The following is a 25,882-nucleotide window of genomic DNA, read 5'->3' on the forward strand; positions in this document are numbered from 1 at the left end:
TAACACCAGGGCTTTAGAATCCCCTCCAGGATTTTTAGCACCCACTTTAGAACCAGCTATAAACCAAGTTTAGAACAGCCGCCGCGGAGGCCTCCACGTGAAGATCGGCCTGGAAAGGTGCACGGAAGGGACCCCGCACGCCAGGCTGGGCGGCGGGAATGGCGGGATTGTAATACTTGCTAATCACGAAGTAACAAAAGAGCTCAGCTTCTCAGAGGAAACAGTTTGTCTGGAACTCCGGTGGTCTCTGGATTTCCGACCAGCAAGAGCGGCTTGCTCGCCGGACCCTCGGGTGCGTGGCGCTCCCCCATGGCCCAGGCAGTCGCCCCAGCGCGAGCTCCCCGGAGAGCCTCCCCGCCCTCGCCGCCGCTCCCCCGGGACGGTTCCAAGCAGGAAGCGGGGACCCTGGCCTCGGGGCCTGAAGGCTCTCCGGGGCGCCCCGCGCCCGCCTCCGGGCTCCCGGCTCCGGCTGCCGGGGCTGCTGTCCCCACCCAGGCGTGCGCGGTCCGAGCTGCCCCCGCCCCCCGCCGGCGGCCCACGCGGGGGGCGGCGGGGCCAAGGCGGGGCGCCTTCCCCCCTCGGGCACCGCCGACGCGCCCCGCGGCGGGAGAACGGGGCCGACGAGGGCCCGGGCGCCCGGACAGCCGCCCGAGGGCGCAGCCGGGCTCCCAGGGGGCGGGGGCGGGGCCGGCCGGGGGCGGGGCGGAGGCTCCCACCGCCCCTCCGCGTCCTCCTCCCCCCCGCCGCGCCCGCCGCTCGCAGCCTCCGCCCCCGCCGGGCTGAAGGGCCGGCAGTCCGCGGCGCCGGCTCGGGGCTGCGGGATGGGGAGTTAGCGCCACGGCGGCGGCAGTGGCGGCGGCGCAACCGGCCACCCCCGCTCCCGGCCCCGTCCCGCCGGGGGCGCCGGGCGCGACCAGCGCGCCCCACAGCCGGAGGCAGAGCCGCGGGCGGCGGCGGCAGAGCCGGGCAGGTGGCTGCGGCTGGAAGATGGCGCCCGCGGGCCCGGGCGGCGCGCGGCGGCGGTGCCGGCGGGCGCTGTACTGGGTCCCGGTGGTGTTCATCTGCCTGCTGCTCGGCTGGTCCTACTACGCCTACGCCATCCAGCTGTGCGTCGGTGAGTGGCCCCGCCGCCCGCTGCCCCCGCGCGCCCCTCGCCCCTCGCCCCTCGCCCCTGCGCCGCTCGCCGGCAGCCCGGCCGCGGGGCCCCGCGCGCCGCCCGAGCTCGCCTTGCGGCCCGGACGCCGCCGACCAGCCGCCTCCGCGCCGGCGCCTCCGGCCGCTCGCACTCTCCTGCCCCCTCACAGCGCCCCGGCCGCGGGGTCGCCGCTTCCCCGCGGGGCTGCGCCGGGCCGCCCCCTCCGCCCCCCACTACGCTCCGCCGCGCGTGCCACACCCCCTGCCTCGCCGGACGGTCGCCGGGAGCGCCGAGGTCCCCCTGCAGGCAGCCTCCGCGGAGACGGGGCGGGGCGGCTGCGCTCGAGCCGGAGGGCTCCCGGCTGGGCCCGGGTCCGAGCTGCGCCAGACCCGCGCGGGGACGGGGGCCTCGGCCTCTGGTGTCAGAGCTCTCCCTCGCCGGTTGTCCTTAATCCACTTTTTAAAAATCTGAGGAAGCACTTGGGGGTGTTTTCGCAGCCTTTCTGATGTGAGGATTGCCAGTGGGGCACTTTCTAGTTACAAGGAAGTGGAGGGGGTGAGCTGCTAGAAAGTATTTTCCAAGATATAAGCGATACGCAAGACCATAATTTCGATGTTGGAATAATGGGAGATGGGGGCGGAGGGACCATCCGAGGTGTTTTCATCCGCAGAGCCAAGCGGCTAAAAGTTCAAGTTTTAGGACCCTGAGTTGGTGGGTAGAGTACTTTAAATGCTGAAGGTTAAAGAAAACCAAAATTGATTATGCATAATTCGGGATACAATTATGACCTTCAACGTAAGCAGGTTTCTACCTTCTGAGGTTTTGTGAGAGCTGATCTGTGCTTCAGAACAGGTGTTAAAACGGGATGGCCGCCTGTCAGGGACTCGGGAGTGCTTTTTCTGTTTGGTGCCCCCCTAAGGACCTGTCGACATTTCTGCCCGAGGGAGCTCTAGCTTTCCGTGGGACTTGGAGAAAGGTTTAAACAGTGACCCGTTTAGTTGAACCTTCTCAACTTAAGCATTTTCAAAGCCTCAGGTTTCCTACCCTGAATCTTGTCTGGAAGCCCTCCTACCTCAGAATGTTGCCCCCCTCGTGAGAAGTACTATCAGAACAATATACCAAAATAATGACTGACATAACTTTTAAGAGAATTAAGACTTATTTCCCATTTCATATAGTTTTTAAATTTGATATTATTTTGTTTATTGAATTTAGAAACAGTATTTCACTACCAAAAAAGTGAGTCTGCTTTTTTTCAAAAAGGGTGATTAGGTGGCACTAAAATCATTAAGACAGCCCTCTATGTGATAGTCAAGTAATCTAAAATGTATAGGTAGAAAGTTTTCTGAAACATGCAATTTTTGTATTAACTGTTACTATTAAAATAGCTTGCTCTTTTGAGATACACCATATAGATTACATAACTACTAGAAACCTTCATTATATGTCATGTTTTCACTCTGAAAAGCAGTGAATAGTTTCATTATTGTAACTGGTGCAAAAGAGAGAAGTCGCAGAAGACCTTGATTAGCAAAACAGACAGCTTATTCTCCTATGTTACCACATTAAGCTAAGGAGCTTAGCCTGATGCACTGTCTCCTGCCCCTGGGGAGAAAGCATATGAAGGCAGCGGGAGCTGTTCTCGCCTTTCAACTACCTGTGCTTCTGGCTGAGGTGCTACACGGAGGTCTTATATTTGGGTAGATAGGTGATGGAGGAGGAACTAAATGGAAAATCACTGTTACGTCTGGATCATATTTTCTTAATGTAAGCTGAAGATAAATCTAAAGTTTCCACGAGATCTACATCACTATTTTGGTAGGTGAAAATTTGAGAGGGAGAATGAGTCTCCTGTTGGTACTTTTACCTGATATCCAAAAGTGAAGTCTCCTATCACTTTCTTGCTACTGCCTACCTAGCTTGGTACGATGCTTGTCCTGTTGAGAGCAATCGGTAAATGAATAAGCAAGTAAATGACTCTCAGAGCTAGGATCTCTGAGGTTGTTAGAAAGTGGTTTTAATATTTTTATTACTATAGAAAGAAGTAGTAATTGTATGAAAGGTCTAGATAGCATAGTCTAGAAAACAGAACAAACTAAAATGAATTTTTGATTCTAGAAAGAAAGGTAGTGTAGGAGTGGTATGCTCTGGAAGCTTGGGCAGTTTGATTGGGTGGGAAGCTGGAATGAACTGCACCATTCCATCCTGGATGCTGGAAAAGATGGCACAAACTCACAGCCAGACACACAAACCAGCCTCCTCTCCTTTTCGCAAACAAAGCAAATGGGATGCCAACCTTCCTTGCTGCCCCCGCCCCACCACCACCCAGCAGTCATCACATTTCAGACTGCTCTGCCCTTTGTGGATTTTTTTTCTTTTGTAAATCTGTTTCCGATCAGATTTTTTCAAATTTCACCTACAGAACATGGGTCAGGGTTGAGACTGGAGGGTGGGGTTGGGGGCTGGGAACTGGAGTAGGTAACAGAAGAGAACCAACAGGGTGATTTACCCTGGTCCTCCCCCTGCATCTGCTCCCATCCGGGGATGACCCTGACTATAAATTATTCTGCGCCCTCTGCTGAATGAACTGCAATTTAGGAGCAGTGCTTATCCTGGTATCCTTGGAAACTGGAGATAATGATTCTCATTAGTTAGCTTCTATATTTAACAACATGGATGTGTGTGGCTCTCTAGGCACTTTTTTTCAGTTAGCATGTTTGCTTAGTGACTGCATTTTATAAGAAAAAATTCATATCTCTTTTTGAAATATATGGATAAATTTTAAAAATATGAAAAGTACATATATTAAAAGAGAGTCACGTGTTTGGGTAAGTTCCCTTCCTCTTCTACCAGACCGCTAATACTTGTGATCATTCAGAACATGTTTATCTATTTTGTTCTTTAATCAGGCTCTTTTATTCATATTATCTTTCCTCCCCTTCCTTCCCTCTTCCTTGCTCTCTCTGCCCCAGCTTCTTTGGTGTCTTATCTGTCTTTTAGCCCATTTAATTACTTATTTAGCTTGCTTTCCATAAGGTAAGATACAGTCAAAGGGTGAAATCTGTAAGGTGGCACCTAAGGATGCAGAATTAGAAGGTCTTGTAAGGTTAGTCTGAACCTCAGGCATGCTTGAGTCAGTGGACCTACTAGACACGTTATGGCAGTGTTAACCTTGCTTATGGAAGAAGATGAAGTTTTCCCTTTTAAATGCTAACATTTAAAATTGCTATTTTAATAGCAATTTTTTTGTTATAATTTCAAATTACATTGAAATTATTTTGTTATATTTTTATTTTGTTATAATTTCAAATTTACAAAAAAATGTTCAAGAATAATAGCAGAATGCTCCCCATGCCCTTGTTTAACCAGTTTGGTTTCCATTTTTCTAAAATGTGTTAGTTGTCTGCCCACAACCTGGCAGGTGCTCTGAAACCTTTACTATTAAGTTGTGCACTTGTACGGATCTGAGTTTGCATATAGCTTTACTTAAGTCATTTCAAGCAGTCATGAAGGTCGAAAAGCTTAGAGATCACCTAGGACAACCCCCTCCAGCTTTGTAGATGAAATTAAATGTTTAGAAGCCGCTACAAGTTCTGTGTCCTTTCTCGGAATTAACTGGTGAAGGTGTAGGCTGTGACTTCAGCCACTGTGATAAAAGTGTTAAATTGTCTCCCTTTCCCTCCAAAGCTTTCACCACTCTAGCTCAATGAAGTTGTTTAGCAAGTTTGTTGAACTTAATTGTTGTTCTTTAATAAAAATTAACACAGCTATGAAAGTGAGTCAACAGCCTTTACACAAAGTTTGAGAGTTTTAGAAGGGTTTGTAGTAGGGGCCAAATAGTTATATCTGCTCATCTCTGATGCTGTAGCAAAAAGGAAACATTAGACAATACTTTAAAATGGGCATGATTGTGTTCCAATACAACTTTATTAACAAAAATAGTTGGCAGGCCAGACTTGGGCCTTGGGCAATATAGATTGCTGCCCCTGAAGAAGTGAGTCCATTAGAATATTGAGATTTTACTCACAGTGTCATGATCTTTATTAATACACATCTCTCAGAAGTGATTGCAACCTCTTATATTGAAGATGTTCAAGAATGAAAACAATTAGTCCAACTACTTAGGGATCAGTTTGTACAACCATGTTTTCCTTCTTTTAAAAAAACAACACCCTTAAGGATAAAATATATAAAACTTCATACTTGAATACTGTTAGGCTATAATCTACCATTAATTCAAGGTCATTGCAAGCTCAAGGAGGGAGACTGAAAGGGGCTTTAAGTTGCCTTCCATCATGAATGAACTTGAGCCATGCAGAGAAAGAAGTGTGTTCTCATTATTTCTATACTATCATTTAAAAAAATTTACAACACCTTAAAGCTTTTTTTTTTAGAAAAAACTGTAGACAGATGGTCTTGGGAATACAAAGTTCATCTTGTTTATAAAAGTTTAATAAACTATTTTATTAAAATAATTTTAGGGGACATAGAAGGCACTTCCATAGAAAATCAATGCAAACAAAACTTTTAATGCCTAAATTGCTTAGAATTGTTTCTTGTTGACAATAGTGATGCAAAATATATTAGCTTTCTGACTTTACTTGATAATATCAAGTATTTTGAAGTTTTAAAGTTATCTGAATAGAGGAATAAAAACTCAATATTTCTTTAAATATAAAGTTTAATTGTATAAAACAAGACAGGCTCGAAATTCTTGATCTGTGCTGCCATTTGACTTAAATATCGATGGTTCCTGGAAAAGTAGGAGAAAAGAAGATTCTCCTTAATGGTTTCTTAGTTACATTTAGTATGTCAGAGAATTCTTTTTCTTTTGATGTATTGGCCAATGCAGAATTACATTTGCTATTAAATCTTACTAGAGATAGTATATGTGAACAGCAGTTACCGCAGTGTTTAGTATAGAGGTGCTCAGTAATTGTTGAGTGAATTGATCTCTTTGCGATTTTGTCTTATTCAATCCGTTTTTAATATGAAAACATGCAATTGTATAATGAGAATAAGTGAGAGGATAGGATCCAGCAGTCAAAACTTAGTTTAAACTAAGGCTGCTTGTAGAAAGTTTGCTCTTAAATGCTTCCCGAGAAAGTTACCTATACTACTTAATTAAATACTTGCCCAAGTGTTTCCAGTAATTAATTAATTAGTTAATTAATTTGGAAGCTGAAGGGATGGTTTCTTAAATCAAGATAATTGTTTCTAGGGAAGGTTTGTTTCCTCAAGGTTAGAAGGAGGTCTGCTTCAGAAGGGTTTGAGTGGGGGTCATTCAGAAACATTTAAGAAGACTGTCATGGGCCACTTTCCCTGCAGAGATGATTTTGGAGGAGACCGGAATAGAGATCTTCTACTAATAGCTGAGGAAAAAAGTGCCTCTGAGGGAAAGAAGACAAGACCTGGAGCCTAAGGTCCAGCTAGGGCATGAGAAGAGAGCTGTTCCTTTTGAGAACGCTACTCTCACAGCACAGTGGCCGGGAAGCAGAAGGGGAGAACGCAACACCCCACTCCTGGCAGCTGTGTATTGGTTGCTGGATGAACGTAAAAGAATAATCAAAAAAGCAGATAGAGAGCACTTCAGTAGTGATGGATTTCTAATCATAGTGTAAGTCTTAACACATGTAGCTGTCTCAGGATAAGATCATGACCCGCAGTGGTCATTCCTAATGCAGCCAGGTGGCTGTTGCAGCTCCCTCATTTCTTACTCTAATCCCAGCTCAGGGCCTACGACTTGGTGGGTGAACGTGAGGAGGCAGAGAACTTCCTTCATACAACCATCGAGTCTGTGGAAGGTCTGGAGAACCTGGCTGGTGCTCGAGTGGCCGGTCACCGTGAACCCCCGGGCCACCACTGCTCCCATGACTTTGTAAAGATGGTGCCGGAGCGTCAGCTCTCCGAGCTGAGGTTGGTGCACCCACATCCCGGGCAGCAGGGTTCAGCAAGAGCACACATTTGATCTTTTTTGGCTTCTGTGGTAGAGAGAAGTGCCAGGAACACACACAAAAAAATACAAAAAGATAGATATTCCAGGGATTAGCATGGATGTGTTCTCCATGAGGAGAGTCCTGTTGATTTGTTTTTGTTTCTTTTTTATTATTGATGGATATTTTGTAGCTTTTCTTCTCAGAAGAATGGAGCCATGACTTACATTGTACAATATATATACTGCTGATCTCATGTGTTTTGATGCTCATATCACATCTCTCCGCCTTCTTTTCTCTAGGAAGTGGTGAGTTCACGGGTCTCCTGGGGCTCCAGCACTGTCTGTAATGAGCATAGAAGTATCTCGTCTGACTTGCAAAATGATAGGTTAGAACATGGCATAGATCCTCAATGCTGTGTGTTGGCAAAACAGTGTCCCAGAGATCATTTAGAAAGACAGCCTTTGGATTAGGTGAAATCCTGTGATTTCATGTTGCCATTTTGATATACCACAGAGAATTAATAATAAAAGTCTAACAAAATTGAATTAATTTCTTTAATAGTCCATTAGAAAATTGCTGAAATACTTCTTCTCATTCCTTCACAGGTAATTTTATTATGACATCTCAGTTGTTATCTCAGTCAAATGCTGTGAGTGGAAAGGGGTGGAATTTTCAGGGCAGGGGTGGGGTGCCTGCAGCAGGGAGAGGTAGGTGACCTGATTTCTTACGAAGCATATGGTGGCAATAAAGCAGCAAGCTCTGATTGCTTGAAATTTTTCCTTTCCAAATCATATCACATTTTGAAACACTTGTTTAGCATTTTTCTTAATCCGACTTTTCATCTGATCATGACTTTTAAATTCAGTTATAAACATGAAGTGCCAAAAATGTCAGAGTCCATTTTTACTTGGGAGGCCCTCCTGAGCAAAAATGCACGCTGCATTTATCACCTTAGCACTTCTCTGCACCCTAAAATGCATGCTTGATGGTAGTTCATTTTAGATATGTTGTTGATTACATTTTTAAAATGCACATGAAGGAGAGAGGCTTTTAGAGATGACTTAAGTTTGTTTCTCTGCCAGCATTTCTCCGTGGTATCCTGACATTTCTTCTAACATGAAGTATAAACTAAATGTTCATACTCGACTTGAGTTAATTTGACCTGCTTGGGTTTATTCGCCAGCATTGCCATCGGGAAGAAGAGTGGGTCAGGGGGTGCAGTGAGAAAATAAACACCAAGCCATGAACAAACAACCTTTCTAAATGTTCTTTAAAACCAAATATCCAAAGAGTACAGTAGTGTCAGGGTGGTTTGTTCATCCTCATAATCATCTCATAACAGATATAATCCTTACAAAACACAGTTCATGTATTTTCAAGACTTTATAGACTTATTTGGTGATAATTCAGTGAAATTTGGGAAACCAGAAAGCTTTGTTGTGGTTATCTGTTTTCTTACATGTAGATAAAATTAAGTTTCCGTCTCTGTCACTTACTGCATACTTTCGTTGAAAATGTGCTGTCATTAAAACCTTGATTATTATTTATAAGCTATTATTATTGACTATGAGAGAGCTTATTATCTCTTCTTGCATTGTGTGAAAAATGGATTTGCACCATATTTGTAGGCTATGTTTAGAATGAGGTGTCTTAAAACTCATACTGGAATGTGTCCTTTATCCTTCTGGGGGCTCTGGGGACACCCCAAAGAGGTAGGTAGCTAAATCTGAAGTATGGCTTTTCACCCAATTTGTGGGGATGTGGAAGATGGTGTGACTTAAATTGTAGTCTCTGTAATGCACATAAAATCCACATTGGGAGTTCCGCTGTGGGAAAAGCCATCGGTTCTGAAACAGTGGATGGGAAACTGTAATGACAGGTGCCTGGTACCATTTATAGGGAATGAAGAAGCTTTCAGTTATGAGCCTTGAGCTGAAAAGCCTTCAGCCTTGCCCCAAATTGCAGGGGCTAATCTCTGACCAACTTTACTACCAAGTGGGCAACTCCATGTGACATGTTTTGGAAGAAAGTCAGTAAGGGACTTATTTACTTACCTATAAATAGTGATTATCCAGGATATCTCCAGGGAGGTCAGTTAATGTGAAAGGATGGAGGAAAGAGACCAGTTTGATTTAATCAAGTTTTCAGTGATAGCATATTTTTAATGAAATGCAGCTTATTCTAGGACTAGGCCATACAAAGAAACCAAGATACACAAATTGAGGGCTATCAGTTGGAGGTGGGTAGAGAGCTGTAATTCATTATAAGCTCCCATAAATTTGCATTTTAACAGAAAATTACAAAGTCCAAGAATTGAGTGCATTTCAACCATCTATCACTTATTGGGTACCCTTCCAGTTTATTCATTCAAAACTATTTAACTGTTCTTAGAGCTGACATTGTAGTTAGGGGATGGGGGGTAGAACCCTACCAAATAAGAAACCCAAGTAAGTAGCTTCAGTGATTTGTTAGAGGGTCATCAGGGCAGGAAGGATTGAGCATGCCAGTGGCAGGTCTGCACTTTAGATATGGTGGCAGGGGAGTGGGGTCATGAAATGTATGCAATGACCTGAAGGTGCTGAGGGATCTAACTATGCTGGTATTGGGAAGAAATGCATCTCAGGCAGAGGGAACAGCCAGTACAAGAGCCCTAAGGCAGGAGTGTGCAAACATGAGAGAGGAGGAAGATCATTTTGGGCGGAGTGGAGTGAGCCAGGGGAAGGGGAGCGGCTGATAAGGTCAGAGAGGTGTGGGAAAGGTACAGATTTTGGGCCCGGGTAGACCTGTGTGAGGATCTTGGCTTTAAAGTAGAGACAACAGAATTTCTTTACAGACAAATGTGACTTGTGAAGGGAAGGCATCAAAATGAGTCCAGTGTTTTGGGCTGAACAACTGGAAGGATAGCGGTCAGCTGCGATGCAGACGGCTGTAGGGAGAGCAAAGGTGGGCGGTGACGACATCGGAACTGCTGAGCGAGCAGTTGCATAGAAGAGTTTGGCATCTGGAAGAGTCTGGCTGGAGGAATAAATTTGGGAGTCTTTAGAACATAAATGATTAAAAACATAACTCTGGCTACATTTGTTCCAAGGGAGTGAATATAAATTGAGCAGAAACGAGGGCCAAAGATGACCAATGCTGAGAGTTCAGGAGATGAGTAGGAACTGGCTAAGATGCCAGAGAAGCAATGACTAGTGAAGTGGATACAAACCAAGAGAGTGTGGTGTCTGGAAGCCTGGGAGGACAGGGTGTCACGGAAGAGGGAGGAATCTGCTTCGACAGATACGCTATGTCAAGGAAGATAAGGGCTGAGAATTTAACAGTGTGAATATTGAACTTTTAATTCATTACTGCCTATACTCCGAAGGCCCAAGTTCAATTTAAAAGATGTACAAAAAATAACACATACACCAGTGTGTGAATTGCTGGGATATCTGAATCCATTCAGTGCAAATGAAAAAAGGCTTTACTCTGTCAGGCAAGCTTAGTTTTCTTATTATCTGAAGATAATCTATAGAAAATTTCATGAGAGCAGTCACTATGTCTGGTTAATTATAGCATATTTTTAATGTCTGCTTAGCATTGTAACCCTGGTGCCTGACAGAGGACAATACATGGTAGCATTCAGTACAAGCTTCTCTTAAATGAATGCATGAATGCCAGCTGAACTTGTGTAACTGAGCCTTTTGTGGGTGCAGGACATTTCAAGCATCAAAGCATCCTATATGAGAGAATTGTCTATTAGAGCTTTTTATTATTTGGTCACTCAGATGTTCATAAACAAGTTTATAATATTTTTATGGCATCAAATTATTACAGGCTGAATTGTGGCCCTCCCAAATTCGTATGTTGGAGCCCTAATCCCCAGGACCTCAGACTGTGACAGTATTTGGAGGCAGAGCCTTTAAAGAGATAATGAAGTTGAAATTAAGTCATTAGGATGAGCCCTGATACCATGACTGGAGACGCTTTGGACACTGGCGTGTACAGAGGGAAGACAGTGTGAAAACACAGGAAGAAGATGGCAATTTACAAGCCGAGAGACAGGCCTGAGGAGAAACCAACCCTGCTCACACCTTGATCTTGGATTTCTGGCCTCCAGAACTATGAGAAAGTTAATTTTTGTTCTTTAAGCCACCGAGTCTGTGGCACTTTGTGATGACAGCCCTAGCCAATTAATCAAATGCTTTTTTCTTTTCATTCTAGACATTGAAATGTAATCATCTGTAATATGGATCTAGATGATAAAATTAACTTAGATCCATTTGGAAATTTAAAAGATAAAGAATAATGTAGACTATAAAGTATTTGCCCTACTATACCTGTAAAAGAATCAGTATAGAGATAAGTGCGCTTCAGGGAGCACTGTACTGTAGCCAGCATCGCCCAGAGGTAGTCCATTGTAATAGTTATCAGATAACTGAAGTGTCACCATAGAATGCTGAAATTTTTACCCACTTTACATTTAAAAAAGACTTCTTAAAATGTTTCACCTCCCCCTTTCCTTGCCCCAGCCTTCTTAAGTAGAGCATGCTGAACGTAATTTAAATTTGATGTGAAGCTACCAGTCTGAGACAGATGCATGTATGAACTTAATATCCAAGGATGTCCTGGACCCTTGAGGTCCTTGGATTTTACATTTTACATTCACAGTCATCTATTTCCTATTGACTAAAAAAATGTCAAGGAGGAGTGGAATTTGTAGTTTTGCCTAGGCATGCTTTTGAATCTCAGGCACTGAGAAGCTGGGATGGCTCATGAATGAGCCACTTGAGTGGAAATGCCTAGCCATATACTTATATCTCAACAAAGGTTTTTTTTCCTCTATTTACCACTTCTGGGGGATTAAACAACAAAAAATCCTTCATTGTAGAAATAATCAGAAGTGTGAAAGAAAACTTCAGTTAAAGTGGAATATTACCTTAATTTGTGGTTTGAGAATAGGCTCTGGAGCAGGAGATTTTTTTTTTTTTTTTTTTTTTTTTGAGAGGGCATCTCTCATATTTATTGATCAAATGGTTGTTAACAACAATAAAATTCAGTATAGGGGGGTCAATGCTCAATGTACAATCATTAATCCATCTCAAGCCTAATTCTCGTCAGTCTCCAATCTTCTGAAGCATAACGAACAAGTTCTTACATGGTGAACGAATTCTTACAGAGTGAATAAATTCTTACATGGTGAACAGTACAAGGGCATTCATCACAGAAACTTTCGGTTTTGATCATGCAATATGACCTATAAACCATCAGGTCAAATATGAATATTCATTTGATTTTTGTACTTGATGTATATGTTGATCCCACATTTCTCCTATTATTATTGTTATTTTTATTTTTAATAAAATGCTGAAGTGGTAGGTAGATGCAAGATAAAGGTAGAAAACATAGTTTAGTGCTGTAAGAAGGCAAATGTAGATGATCAGATGATCAGGTGTGTGCCTATGGACTAAGTATTAATCCAGGCTAGACAAGGGCAGCAAGACATCCACGGATGCAGAAGATTTCTCTCAAAGCAGGGGGGGTGAGGTTCTGAGCCTCACCTCTGTTGATCCCCAAATTCTCACCTGATGGCCCCCCTGCGACTGTGCCTGTCTTAGGTTGTTCCTCCCTTGAGGAATCTTACCCGTCTCTGGCTAACCAGTCATCTTCCGGGGCCATACAGGGAAATGTAAAGTTGGTAAGTGAGAGAGAAGCCATATTGTTTGCAAAGGTTAGCTTTTTACTTCTTTGCAGATTTATGCCCTGTGGCTTCTATGCCCAGCACTTGTCTCGAGGTATCTTTACCACCTGGAGGAATTATGATACTCGGTAAATTCGATATGAGGCACGAATTCTATTTAAGGTTTGTAATTAGGAAGGAAGAAGAAAAGCTATAGATGTAGCATATGAAGGAAACTTGGGAGGATTATTTCTTTGACATATCTTCTTGTATAGTACCTTAAGTATGTATAGGTTTTAAACTACTAACTAATTTGCACACACATATTAACATAATAGGAATACGGTGACATAAACAAAGCAAATCTATAATTACCAGCCATCTCCAGTGAAGCCAAGAAAACCATTTAGGCACCCTAGGCATTTGTGAAAATTTATCTATGATATGATGGATATTTTCCAACTGTACTTGAACCATCAGACAAATTAAAGCAGCCCATTTCTGGGATCTGTTCACATCCCATATGTTCTTTTAACCATAGATAGTCTATAGTCATGAGATTTTGGGGTGCTACAACTTGCACCCCTCCCAACTCCTGCTTGAGTTCCAACAGTACAGATCCAGTCGAATTCGTTGTCTCGGAGATTTTTTTACTTTGATAAAATATACTAACATAAAAATTTACCATTTTACCCATTTACCATTTTACCATTTTTAACTGTACCTTCTAAGTGTACGGTTCAGTGACATTATGGTCACACTGCTGAGCAACCGTCACCACCATCCATCTCCATCCCTTTTTCACCTTCCCAAAGTGAAGCTCTGTATCTGTTAGGCAGTAACTCCCTGTTATCCCCTCCCCCAGTTCCTCACAACCATAAATACTTTGTCTTTATGAATTTGACTATTCTAGGTCCCTCATGTAATTGGAGTCATATACTTGTCCTTTTGTGTCTTTTACTTATGTGTAGTGTCACCAAGGGTCACCCCTGAGGCACGTGTCATGCTGGTAGAGTGTCTGGATTTCCTTGCTCTTTAAGGATAATAATACTCCATAGTAAGTATAGACCTCATGTTGGTATATAACCAACGGTCGTCGTTTGGTGAACATCTGGGTTGTTTCTGCCCTTTGGCTGTTGTGAATACTGCTGCTGTGGATATCGTGCACTGTTATCTGTTCAAGTCCCCGATTCCAGTAGTTATGGGTGTAGACCCAGAGGTGGAATTGTTGGATTGTATGGTAATTCTGTGTATAATTTTTTGAGGACCACCATACTGTATTCCTGGAGCTGATGATTTTTGATGGAAGTATGATTCCGGAGAAGCCTGTATCTACCCTTGTAAACATGCCCAAATTTGCTCTCTAGAAGTATCTGTGTGGCGCGTCTCAGTGGTACTGCAGTTTTTGACGACCTTGCCTTTCATGGCGCCGCAGGGAAGTTCAGGTTAGGGAATTGCGAATAACATTATTTTGCCCATGTGGCAGCCTTCATTGCTAGGAAGGATGTCCGTCCTGAGAATCCTGGCCCCAGGTGTGCCGAGGCAGGAAGGCTGAGAGCTGCCGCCTCCTGTACTCGTCTGCAATTCAGCAGCAGTTTTTGAGTACCCAGAGGACTGCTGCTAATGGGTATAAATTTTATCTTTTTAATGAGCAACAATGTTAGCAAGTGTAGATGGACACACCCCAGGTAGACATGAGCTGGTGGGGAGAAGTGGGGGGAAATAGACCTGTTCCTGTGGATGCATCGGTAACCCAGGATATTAATCATGAACTGGATCTTTATCTACAGTAGGGGGACTGAATATGATTCATGAATGAATAGCAAGGTGTTGGTACTGCCTGCAGATCTAGGGTAAGTGAATAATGTTTTAGAAACAAAATGTGAAGATCCTTATGTGTAATTGGGGCAGCGAGCCAGGCAGGAGACATGAGCGCAGCTCACACAATGAGCTACTGAGTCTCTATTCAGTCCAAATATTGATGACTATGTTATTCAATTCTGTACACAAATTTTTACAACTTCCCACTTACATTAATAATGAATCTAGTATAAAATTGGGTAGTATCTTTGTAACATTGCATTATTATAATTTAAGGTGTCTTATAATATTGATAGTGCAAGTCTTTGATCTGTGGCCTGCCATTTCGTGATTATATCAAATTTGCTTTTGCCGCAACTGCAGTGACTGTGTGCCAGGCTGTAGGTGAAGGCAGTGTAGGGCGCCAGTGTGATTCGCTGCAGGTGTGATTCCCCCAAGACGGGAAGGGCATACTGTAATTCAAGCTGAGATCAAAGACAGGTGCTGTGTGTGAGATGTTTACTTCATGAATATATGGCAGTAAAGGTACAAAAGAAAATAGTCCTTCTTTTCTGTTTCTAAAACAGAAGTGAGCCAGTATCGACAAGTGAGCCAGTGAATAATCCAATAACCCTTGCCTGTGTTGCTGGATATTGTGACCTAGTGCTGTGTATAACGTGGTCATTATTGCTTTTGCTAAAGTTATTTTAAATCCTTTGCTTCACCCCTTCAAGTGTGCTCCTGTAAATTCTATTCTGATGAGCATCATAAACACAAAGGTTGGAGTTACAGCTTATACAGTTCTTTCTCTGGAGCTCTTTGTAGAGTCAGATAATTTACACGAAGCTAAATGTATTAGTTTGGTTTTAAGTGTATTATACGTGCTTTGTTATCTGTGCTCTGCTATATACTACTAAACATGTAGCTGCTTACCCTGGGAGGTAGTTTTAGAAGGTTGTCTGTTTCCTTGGAGAAGCAAACAAGAAGCATTAATTTTTCTACTTAATTAATCAGACAGCAGTGTTTGGTAGGGAAAGAAAGAACACTCTCGGTATTGTCCTCTGTGAGAATTCTCAGTGTGCCAGGGGAGGAGGGCAGAACTGAAGACATTTAAAAACAGACCACAGAAATTGTTTCCATCTGATCTTAACGTATTTTTTAAATGCTGAAAAAAAAAATGCAAAATTTATTTGCTACCAGTAAATAAGTATGTACACTATAAGAAAGATGAGTAGTTACATCAGCAATATAATCATTAGGTCCCTTCCCAGTCTGAAACTTTGGTTCTGACTAATGAGGGGAATGTTTTCAGGATGTCACATCCCTACCTGACCTTCCCCCAGATAGTAGACAGCCACCGTGTGGGAACCAGGTAGAATTTAGCTGAGGATCTGATGTCTACCACAGACTCGCATGATTCAGAGGGGCCAGCCAGGCCTCTCAGGCCCACCCCAAGGAAGTTCATCTGGAAACGGACAGGAAGGTGGTTGGGGTGAAAAGATCCAGGCACTGAAGGTGCTCCAGCTGAGTTGGGGCCCTGTGTGGGAGAGGGAGTCAGTATCCCACAGGATAAGTAAACTCCCTACACTGAAACCTGCCCCACTGGCTGGCACTGGGAATCTCGTCTGTTTTAATTTGAGACAGAGGGATTAGAGGATTCCACTGAGTAAGCTTTGAAATGAGGACACAGAGCAAGGGACCTGCCCCGAGCTCAGATTTCCTTGTTGAACCGCACCGCAGTCAGAGGTTCAGGAATTGTTCCCCTTTGCCGAGGAGGAAAGTGGCAGTGAGTTTTTTAGGGCCATAATCATGAGACAGAGTCTTTAATCCCCTTTCAAAACTGATAAATTGACTTATATAGTCTTAATGGTTTAAGTATAAGCATTCAGTGAGTGTGTTCCCAGCCTTCAGTGGGATAGTTAGATTTTACAGTCTGCTTCTCTAGAGCAGGGCTTCTTAGATATTTAGAGTAAACTTGGGTCAAATTGCTAAAGAAATGTTGAGAGAGAGAGAGAAAAACACTTATAACTTGGGAGATTTTGGTAACTAAGAATTACAAATTACCATTCCAGTACAGATGGATGTTGCATCTCTCTCTTCATTGCCAATTTGTAGAAGTCGAGGCTGTGCCTCAGGAGTGTGTCTGGGCAGCGCTGACCTCAAGAATGATCTTTCTTTGCCTCCACTGCCGAGTGGGGAGGTCAGGGATCCCCATCCCAGCGCCCCGATCCGATGGGACAGGCCAGGAGTATGTGAGAGTAACTGGAGCTCTGCCTGTCCCGGACAAAGAGGCCCAGGGCGGATGCGCAGGCAGGGGCTGCAGGTGTCAGAGCCCGGGTGGCCGTATGGAATCCCTGAAAGGGCTCTGGAGGCAGACAGACTCATATTTAAATCCTAGCTCCATAGGTGATGGCTTGAATGACATTAGAAAAGTGTTACCTCTGTGAGACTGTCTTCCCAACATTTAAAACTATGATGATAATACCAACCCCACAGATTGTTACAAGGTTTAAATGAGAGAAACATTAAAAAAAATGAGTACCATCTAGTAAACCTTCAGTTCAAGTTTTCATCTGTGGACTGCCATTTTAAGATGATACCAAGTTTATATCATGTATATGCATTCAAGTCAAGCCAGAAGTTCCCCTCCTCTCTGTTACCCAACTCCTGCCCCTCCCAGCCACTTCCGGCTCCAGCTGCTGTCTCACTGTGGGGAGTGTTTTGGGCTGAATTGTGTCTCCCCAAAATTCATGGGTTGAAATCCTCACCTGCAAGACTTCAGACTGTGACTAGTATTTGGAGCCAGGGCCTTTAAAGAGCTAATTACATTGAGATGAAGTTGTTTAGTTGTCTCTAACACCACGTGACTTGTGACCTTTTTAGAGCAGGAAATTTGACTATAGAGATACACAGAGATAAAGTGATCTGAAGAGAGAGAGAAGGTGGTCATCTACAAGCCAAGGAGAGAGGGCATGGGATAAACCAATCCTTCTGACACCTTGATCTTGGACTTCTAGACCCCAGGACTGCGAGGAAGTAATGGTTTGATGTTTAAGCTGCTCAGTCTGCGTCACTTTCCCAAGCTGACTAATAATATAGGGGTCACCACTGAAAACAGGGTGGGGTGAACACCAGCTCTCGCAGCTTGGCAGGTAGGGGCAGGGAGTAAAGGCAGCCTGCATCCACTGTGGGGGAAGAAGGCGAGTGGATGTTGCAAACTCAAAAGGCTTCCCTTAGCACAGAGTGACTAATTTTTGTAATACTGTAAATTTATAATCTGGTGATGTTGTTTCATGTATGTTATGCATTAGATAGGCTTCTGATGGCTACAGTGGAGACTTGACCACAATGATAACCAATGACTGCATAACCTTTGGACCATGACTTTATTCTTAAGTAAGAGGCTTCTTATATCTTGGTTTATACTGCCTGACTTATTGTGGCTCATTTTTGTCTTTGATGTGGGTTGTGCCATTCTTCAGAAAACGATCTCTTATAATTCCTCGACCATTTCCACGGTTGTTTGATAATTTCTAGCACATAGTTTAGATCAGCATAGTTTGTTAAATATAAATTCTGGATGAGAGTCACAGGGAATGTGTCAAACTGCCTGGGAAGTCCTATTTTTCCCCTAATTTACACAGCTCCTCCACTCCTTTTCTGTGTGTGTCCAGCCCTGCTACAACCCGGACAGGCGGAGGTGGGATGCAGGCGGGTGGCGCTGGAGGGAAGAAGCTCTGGGAGGGGCAGGGAAAGAAAATGTAGCTTAAAAATACACTGGCGTAGTTTTTTCTCACAGCATTTATTTGGCCACTCTGTAATTCACCTGTGCTTTCCTGCTTATTCACACTCAAAAAAGACTTCCAGCAATTTATTCCCACCAACTTGGCATTTCACTGTCCAGAAAATTGTAGCGTCACTGCAAGCTGAAGTACACTGCAGGCTTCCTCCCCCAGATTGCTTGTAACACTCTTCACACTAAACTTTGGGGAGCTTCTGCCCTGAAATTTCACTAGTTGCTAATACATATGCTGCCTATTCAGCTAACATTTACTGAGCCCCTGCTGGATGCGGGATCTCCTGTGTCATCTCGTTTAATTCACCAAACCTCTCAGTGAGATCAATATTGAGATAAGGCTCAGAGAGGCTGAGTAACTTGGCCAGGATAAAACATCAAACAGGTGGCAGACCAGGGATCCTAACCTCAGTGAGGAGTATGCAAAAGAAAGGAAGAAAAATAACTACAGATTGTGCTAAGTGCTAAGAAAGAAACAGTGTATTATGATAATGATTTTAGGGCTGAACTAGACAGGAGGGTCTCTGAGAGAAACTGACATTTAGATTGCAACCTGAAAGATGGCCAGGAGTCAGCCAGGAGTGTAGCCAGGAGTGGAAGAGCTTTTGGGCAAGAAAGGCGTGAGGTTTACTGTTCCAGAAGCAGTCAGGTCAGCCTGTTTGCGGCTTCGTGAGCAGGATGAGTGAGGAGAGACCTTGGAGAGGTGGTTAGGAGCCAGATCATGTCCTACCACCTAAATAAGGAGATCGGACTTCATTGTAAATCAGTGCAAATCCATGGGAGGGATTTTAGTGAGATGACAGTAGATTGCCTGGCAGGGTGCTTGTGGTTAGAGTGGTTGGGAATGCTGGATCTGGAGCCCAAATTAGAAACCATGTGTTTGGGGTCCAAGTGCTGTGAAGTCTTATCCTAACTCTTTGTTTCTATTCTTGACAAACAGTTCCTACAAACCCACTGATAAATTTATTTGTGGAATGACTTTTGCCCGAGGTTTTTGAAAGTCATGGATGTTTTTCAGAATACATCAGAGTAGGCCTGAAGAGCATTTTAGAGCCAGAAGAGCCATTATGATAAAGTGCTAATTTTTGTTGAAACAGTAAAATGGAAGCATAGATCACTGAATATCCTGATCAAGGTTACACCTATTGGGCGGATTGGGCTTGAGTCCAGGCCTCCTACCATCCGGGGAAATGCAAGTGCAGAGGATCTGAGGAGGGGGCAGTGTTAGTTCAGGAAGCAAGAAAGCCCAGAGCGGCTGGAGCATCATGTCCCGGAGGGGGATGGCGTGAGGTGAGGTTAGTGAGGAGAGAGGGAGTCTAGTTGTCAATAAAATTGTACTGACATATGAAGATTACACAGGAAAACACAGTTTGATAAAGCCTTACAAGTATAAACAGAGGTGTTTTAAAGGAAATAAATTAGAAAATATTTACTAGGAATAAAAGGATATGGTTGGAATTAAACTGGAAACATCAATATGAATAAATATATTTTTCTTAGGTCTAACATTAAAATATATTTTTCTTAGGTCTAGCAGTAATGCCATCAGTATTCATGGGAATAATTTGACAGGTACCTACTGCTGCCCCAATTTTCATTTCTAATGCATTAAAAATGAACTAGAGCTTCTTGGAAAGTCTCTGAAAGGACAAAGGATCCTACTTCCAGGGATTCCCACTGGGCAGTTTGTCAGAGAATTCACTGTCCGTTTGACAAAGCATTTGAAGAAGAGCATAATTAATTCTATTGGGGTGACTTGAGTTTGGAGAGTTGTGGTAGTGAGGGTATCGGCGACCTTGACAGGCGTGCTAGCAGTGGAATGTGGGAACTCAAAGACCAGTTGGTGTTTGTTGGGAAATAATAGGGAGTTAGAGTGGGTAGAGACAGTACATACACTTGGACACCTGTGAAAATAAGTTTTCCTGTAAAAGAGCCAGAAAAATGGGATGGCAGCTAGAGACATGAGGTCTGAGAGACTTTGATAGGATAGAAGGTATTGAAGCATGTTTGTACTGCTACTACTATTTTAGTCTTAATTGTCTGAATCTGAGCCACTTCTATGACTCAAATGAAAATGTTTTAATAAGTATGTCCTTGCTTTTCATTCAGTTTTAACTTCTAACTAAAATGATCTTACAGACTTAAGCTTTTTGAACACAGGGATGGAATCTCATCATTTCATCCTCAACAATTTAAGTATTATATCGTCAGTGAATGTTTTTCAATAAATGAGTTAAGGAAAAGCAGGAAAAAAGCACAGTGTGGCTACAAAGTTATCCTTAAGAGTCATGCATTAGAACCAAACCTGTACTTTTGGTATTCTTCATCATCAGAGTGCATACACTGGGCTAAGGTGTATCTGTGTCAGATGAAATTTGGAAATAGTGTAATGGTTTTACATAGGTAACTAATGTGTATATGCAATGTAGGTAAATTATTCCTCCAAAATACTGAGTTTGAATTAGAAGGCAAGAAAAAGAAAATTCAGATTAATGAAAGAAATAAGAATATTATAGCAATATACATTTATAATGCAAGTATCCCAAAACCACATTGTTCTACCAACAGTTATGTGACTGTTCTTTGCTAATTTAAGGGGGTAAAGTACATTTTTAATCTACTAGACAGTTATGGTTTAGTATCTGAGGTTTTGAATTTTGGAAGTACTAAAGATTGAAGTAGATTTAAGTTACCAACAGTTAACTGGGCTGCTTCTTATCAATAGGTATTATTTTCACAACAAGCTGGTAATGTATAATGACCAAAACTGAATTGTAAACTCTGTAGGTAAAAACATAGGACTGTAATAATCTTTAAGATAATCTGCTTTTTATCAAGATTGAAGTTAAATCAATCTAGATTAAATCAGCTCTAATATTTTTAGACCTCTTTAGAGAATAGGGTTTGATAGCATCCTTAGGCATTATGTGAGTATATAAACAAACTTTGGGTAAGACTATTTGTGGTCAGCTTGTTAAAGTATGACAAAGGATTTTATTATTGTTTTCCCTACAGCACTTACATAAAGATGTATGTAATTTGTTAGATGTTATTCCAGTTTATTAATTTATAATAAATAATAAATTTGGCTTGAGAACTGATACAAAAGATCAGCACATGCCTCCTTAACAGGAGGTTCTCAGAATAAAATTCAATTATAGATTCACAGTATGATGATTAATTTTGTGTGTCAACTCGACCAGACTATGGTGGCCACATGTTTGGTTAAACACCAGTCTAGATGTTGATGTGAAGGTATTTTCTTACATGTGATTAATCTTTAAATCAATAGACTTTGAGTAAAGCTAATTACCCTCCAGAATTTGGGTGGGCTTCATCCAATCAGTTGAAGGTCTTAAGAGAAAAGACTGAGGGCCCCCCTACTCTCCCCACAAGAAGGAATTCTGCCTTCCAACTGCACCATTAACTCTGCCCTAGGTCTACAGCCTGCCAGCTTGCTCTGCAGGTTTCAGACTTGCCAAACTCCTCAATCGTGTCAGCCAATTCCTTAGGAAATCAATCTTAACCTCCATCCCCCACCAATATATCAATATCTATATTTATGTAGATATATGTACACACATATACACACAGGTCTATTGGTCCTGTTTCTCTAGAGAGCTCTAATACACAGCAATTGGAAAACTTTCTTTAGAGGGCTACATGGTAAATATTTAAGGCCCTGCAGGCTATACTGTCCCTGTCACAGCTAACCAACTCTGCAATTGTAGCACAGAAATCCATGTAAATGCTGGGTGTGTGTGCCTGATAAAACTTTGTTTACAGAAACAGGTGGTTGGCTGCCTTTGGGCCTGGGACTGTACTGACCCCTGATTAAATGATTGCTTGATAATCCATGTGGAAGAGATTAGGGGTGGATATAATTTTAAAGATGTTCATTCAAGCCAGATTTTAATCAAGAAGCAGTTTGTCATCCTTATGTATGTTAGAGCTTATTACTTGGACTGAAAGTCTCAGTAGTCCTCAACTTCGGTTTTATATGTTTCATTTTTACACAAGAATTTCTTAACTATAATACTACAACAGAAAGCATTACTCTTATCAATTTTAAACTGATAACTGACCAGTCAGCCCTTTTCCTAATGTCCTATTCCATTTCTTAGAGAAAGGATTAATGAAGGAGGAAGGGGTTGGGCAGAAAGGGTAGCCAGAAAACAACTAGCAACCCAAACTACAGGGCTTACAGTATCTATGATGGTCCCAGATTCCAAGGTGAAATCCTCAAAGGCCTTCATTTTGCTTTTGGGAAACAGAAACACCCTTGGTATGTTTGGTAGTAATTTACCATTCCCATTTTCTCTCTTCCTACCCATCATCAGTGCCAAGAAAGTGCTGCAATTCCTTAGGATCTTTCAGCAAGTCTGAGTCCTTATTGCCCAGCTGTACCACAATTAATCAGGAAAGAGTTTTACATTTTGGAGGGATATTAAAACATTAGAAATCCCTAAAGCAAAATGTCATGTTGTAGGATGCAGACCAAAAAGAAATAAGGTTAATCCAAGATAAAGTTAGGCAAGTGAATATTGAAGTTAAAATTAAAATTTGAGCCACGGTGTTCCTATTGTATACCTTTAGATGGTCACCAGATGTACAAATGGTAAATAATTTAGTATAATAACAGCCGTGCTCTTATTCCCAAGAGTAAATTGCACCTGACTTCTTTGCAGGTGTATGTAAGAGTTAGGTCTTCTTTTTTTTAAAAGCAATTGTTTTTATTCATTGACTTAAGCAGATGGTATCACATCTAAAATAGATTTTCACACTTTTAAAAGAAGTTCTCATGCAGAGTGCCACATCAGGAATGAAGTTTTTATGTCTCATCGTTCCTCTGGGCTAAGGATGAGTACCACTACTTCTGTTCTATACAAAAAAGTTTCTGAAATGGCGTATCTATATGAAAACGCAAGCTATTGAGACCTAAGTTATTTTTTAACCTTTTATTTTCACTTATAAAGTCTGTATTCATTCAAAATTTTGCATTTATTTCTTTCCAAAGCCTCAACAAATATTACTTTTCTCTTTGTAATTTTTCTTCACTGTTAGTCCCCGTATTTCCTGTATATTATATAGTGCAGCAAAATTAATATTCTGTTTCTTTTCATATTCTCATGGGAGGCTTGCCATGTGCCAGGCACTATGTTATGTTCATTATATACATAACTTCTTTTAAGTCTTGTAACAGCTCTAATAATATTGCTATTGTATTTTTACATTCAATTTGTGACAGAGTAAATGGGATAATTTGTGTGAGCAGGTTAAGTGGCAGACATGGGGTTAAACTTTGCCTGTCTTAATCCAGGACATTTGCTGTTTATTATGCTTAGGAAAATTCGTTTTCATTTTGACACATTGAACTATAAAATAAAAAATAATAATAAGGAAGAACCAAACTAGAAGGGAAAAACCCTATATAACTTTATGTTAAAGCTTTCTTTTTTCAAAGTTGATTGAAACCCAACTGAAGCCAGTATCTCCCTCAACCTTTTCCCCATTAAAGGGTCATGGACTACTTTGTCTTCTGCACTTTATTTATGTCCTGAGGTGTTTTCTTCACTTCTGGAGAAACATACTAGCAGCGGAGTACAGATAGGATTACTCTAGGTTTTACAAACTACCAGTTGAGTTTTAAAGTGTGCTAAGCTGACAGGTAGCAGAAATAACTTTTGAGTTTTTCCACCCCAGAAAAGAAAGAATAAACATTTCTCAGAGGTCTGCCCTGATATTCAACTTCTCTATGATTCAAATTATTATGTTTTCTTCCGTTCATCTAAATCTCTTCATTATTCAGTATACATTTATGGAACAGATGCTCCTTGGCAGACATTGGGCTTTTGTGAGAAACTAGTCTTAGTATGATCCAGCAGAGCCCAAAGTCATAAAGTTTTTGTCACATACATGGAACTTTAAAATAGAAAATAAAAGAATTTCTAGGTTAGAATTATGCCACTCATTGTGACTTTAAGTAAAGTTCATTTGCCTCCATTTTCTTATGTAAAAAATAGAAATGATTTAACTAGCTTAGCTGGTTTTAAGAAACTGATGAAGTTATGGATATAAAATGTTTGAAATTTCTATATATGTGCAGTTGGAAAATAGGAACAGGCACAGTTTTAAATAGACCACATTGGAATAATTCTATGACATAATAAAATTTAATAATACTGGATAAAACTCAAAATTCACATTAAAACCCAATGGTTATTTTTAGAAGATCGTTGTAATATGTTCAGTATTGCTATTTTATTTCATGTCGATTTAAATGATCAAATTACATTTGACTTACTATCTGTATTAAAAAGGAAATGTTGAAATTGATGGCTCTTTCACTAACTGAAAATTACAAGGTGAATCATTGACTTACTAATTAGTTAAATATAGTTGAGAGAAGATTAATTTCCTCAATGTCATAAAGCAAAACCTAGTATAGTCCATGTATCTGTTAAGGAGATAGGTTAATTTGGAAGTTTTGATACTGTTATTTAATCAGTAATAAGTCATAAGATTTTTCTAGTATTTATTAAATCATTTGAAAAAAGTTATACACAGCTTTTTTTGCAACATATCTGGGATTACAGGCCAGACTATATAAAAAACTCAATTGGTAAAAGTGAAGTAGACCAATAGGAAAGTGGCAATTCACTCAGTAGAGATAGGAAAAACCAATCATTTTATTTTTTTTAAAATAATACTAAACTTCACTAGTAATTAGAGAAATGAATACAAAAATAATGATTTTTATTTTGTCCCAAGATGTTGACAAAAATTAAAGACCTATTTTATGTGTATAGAAATTTGGATAGGCTCAGAATCTTTGTGGAAGTGTAATTGGATACAACCTTCTAGGACTTTCACATTTTACCCTATAAATATTATTAGAATTATTTACCATATGTATGCATCCATGTGTAACTTATTAAATTGAAAACAACAGAAGATATGTGCATTTTGAAGTACATTTAGGGAAAAAAAGCTATGAAGGGTACAGAAATTGCTTTTAAAAAGTCTGTGAATGTATATACAGCCAATAGTAATCGTCTCAAGTCAAAAAGATTATCAGCTCATACATATTAACTGTACTTTTTGTCTTCAAATGTCATTTTGTTATGCAGTTTTCAGTTCTGACAGCTAGAGCCATGGGTTAGCAAATACATTTTCTTTAAAACACCAGCATGATTGGAATGGTCATTAAGGGTCATTCATATAGAAATGCACAAATGGAGTTGCATTGTTTTTCCATATCCTTAAATTAGTTCCCCTAAAGGACTGTAAATTTTGATCCAGGGAAGACTTGCAGTTAATTTTGGAGCATTTTTGAAGCCAGTGCCTAGAGAGAAATGCATAAAGGGAGTGGTAGGGCCAGGTCTAAAAGACAAGCTTGTCTGAGGTCCTTCCTGTGCCCTCTGATTGACCATTTTAGGGGTTCTGTAAGAAAGTGAATTCTGACTCTCTAGCCTCTGATTTATGAGCAGACGTGTGGAACAGGCCATTTCTAAGTCAGCAATCATCTGTGTCTGCCTGTCCCATTCTGGGCATCA

General features: G+C 41.5%; 1 protein-coding gene across 2 annotated transcripts in view; it reads left to right on the forward strand.

The window, feature by feature from the left end:
• The first annotated feature begins 856 nt into the window (after nucleotides 1-856).
• Nucleotides 857-25,882, forward strand: part of ZDHHC2 (zDHHC palmitoyltransferase 2) — a 62,401-nt gene continuing 37,375 nt past the window's right edge. For both annotated transcript variants that reach the window (XR_012124010.1, XM_073219091.1), the window contains exon 1: nucleotides 857-1,114. Coding sequence is in view for 1 of the 2 variants with exons in the window: in XM_073219091.1 (XP_073075192.1) it covers nucleotides 988-1,114 (127 nt within the window). In the remaining variant the exon portion in view is untranslated. The remainder of the gene's footprint in view (nucleotides 1,115-25,882) is intronic.

The sequence above is a fragment of the Manis javanica genome, chromosome 12, assembly GCF_040802235.1.
Source record: "Manis javanica isolate MJ-LG chromosome 12, MJ_LKY, whole genome shotgun sequence".
NCBI classification, from domain to species: Eukaryota; Metazoa; Chordata; class Mammalia; order Pholidota; family Manidae; genus Manis; species Manis javanica.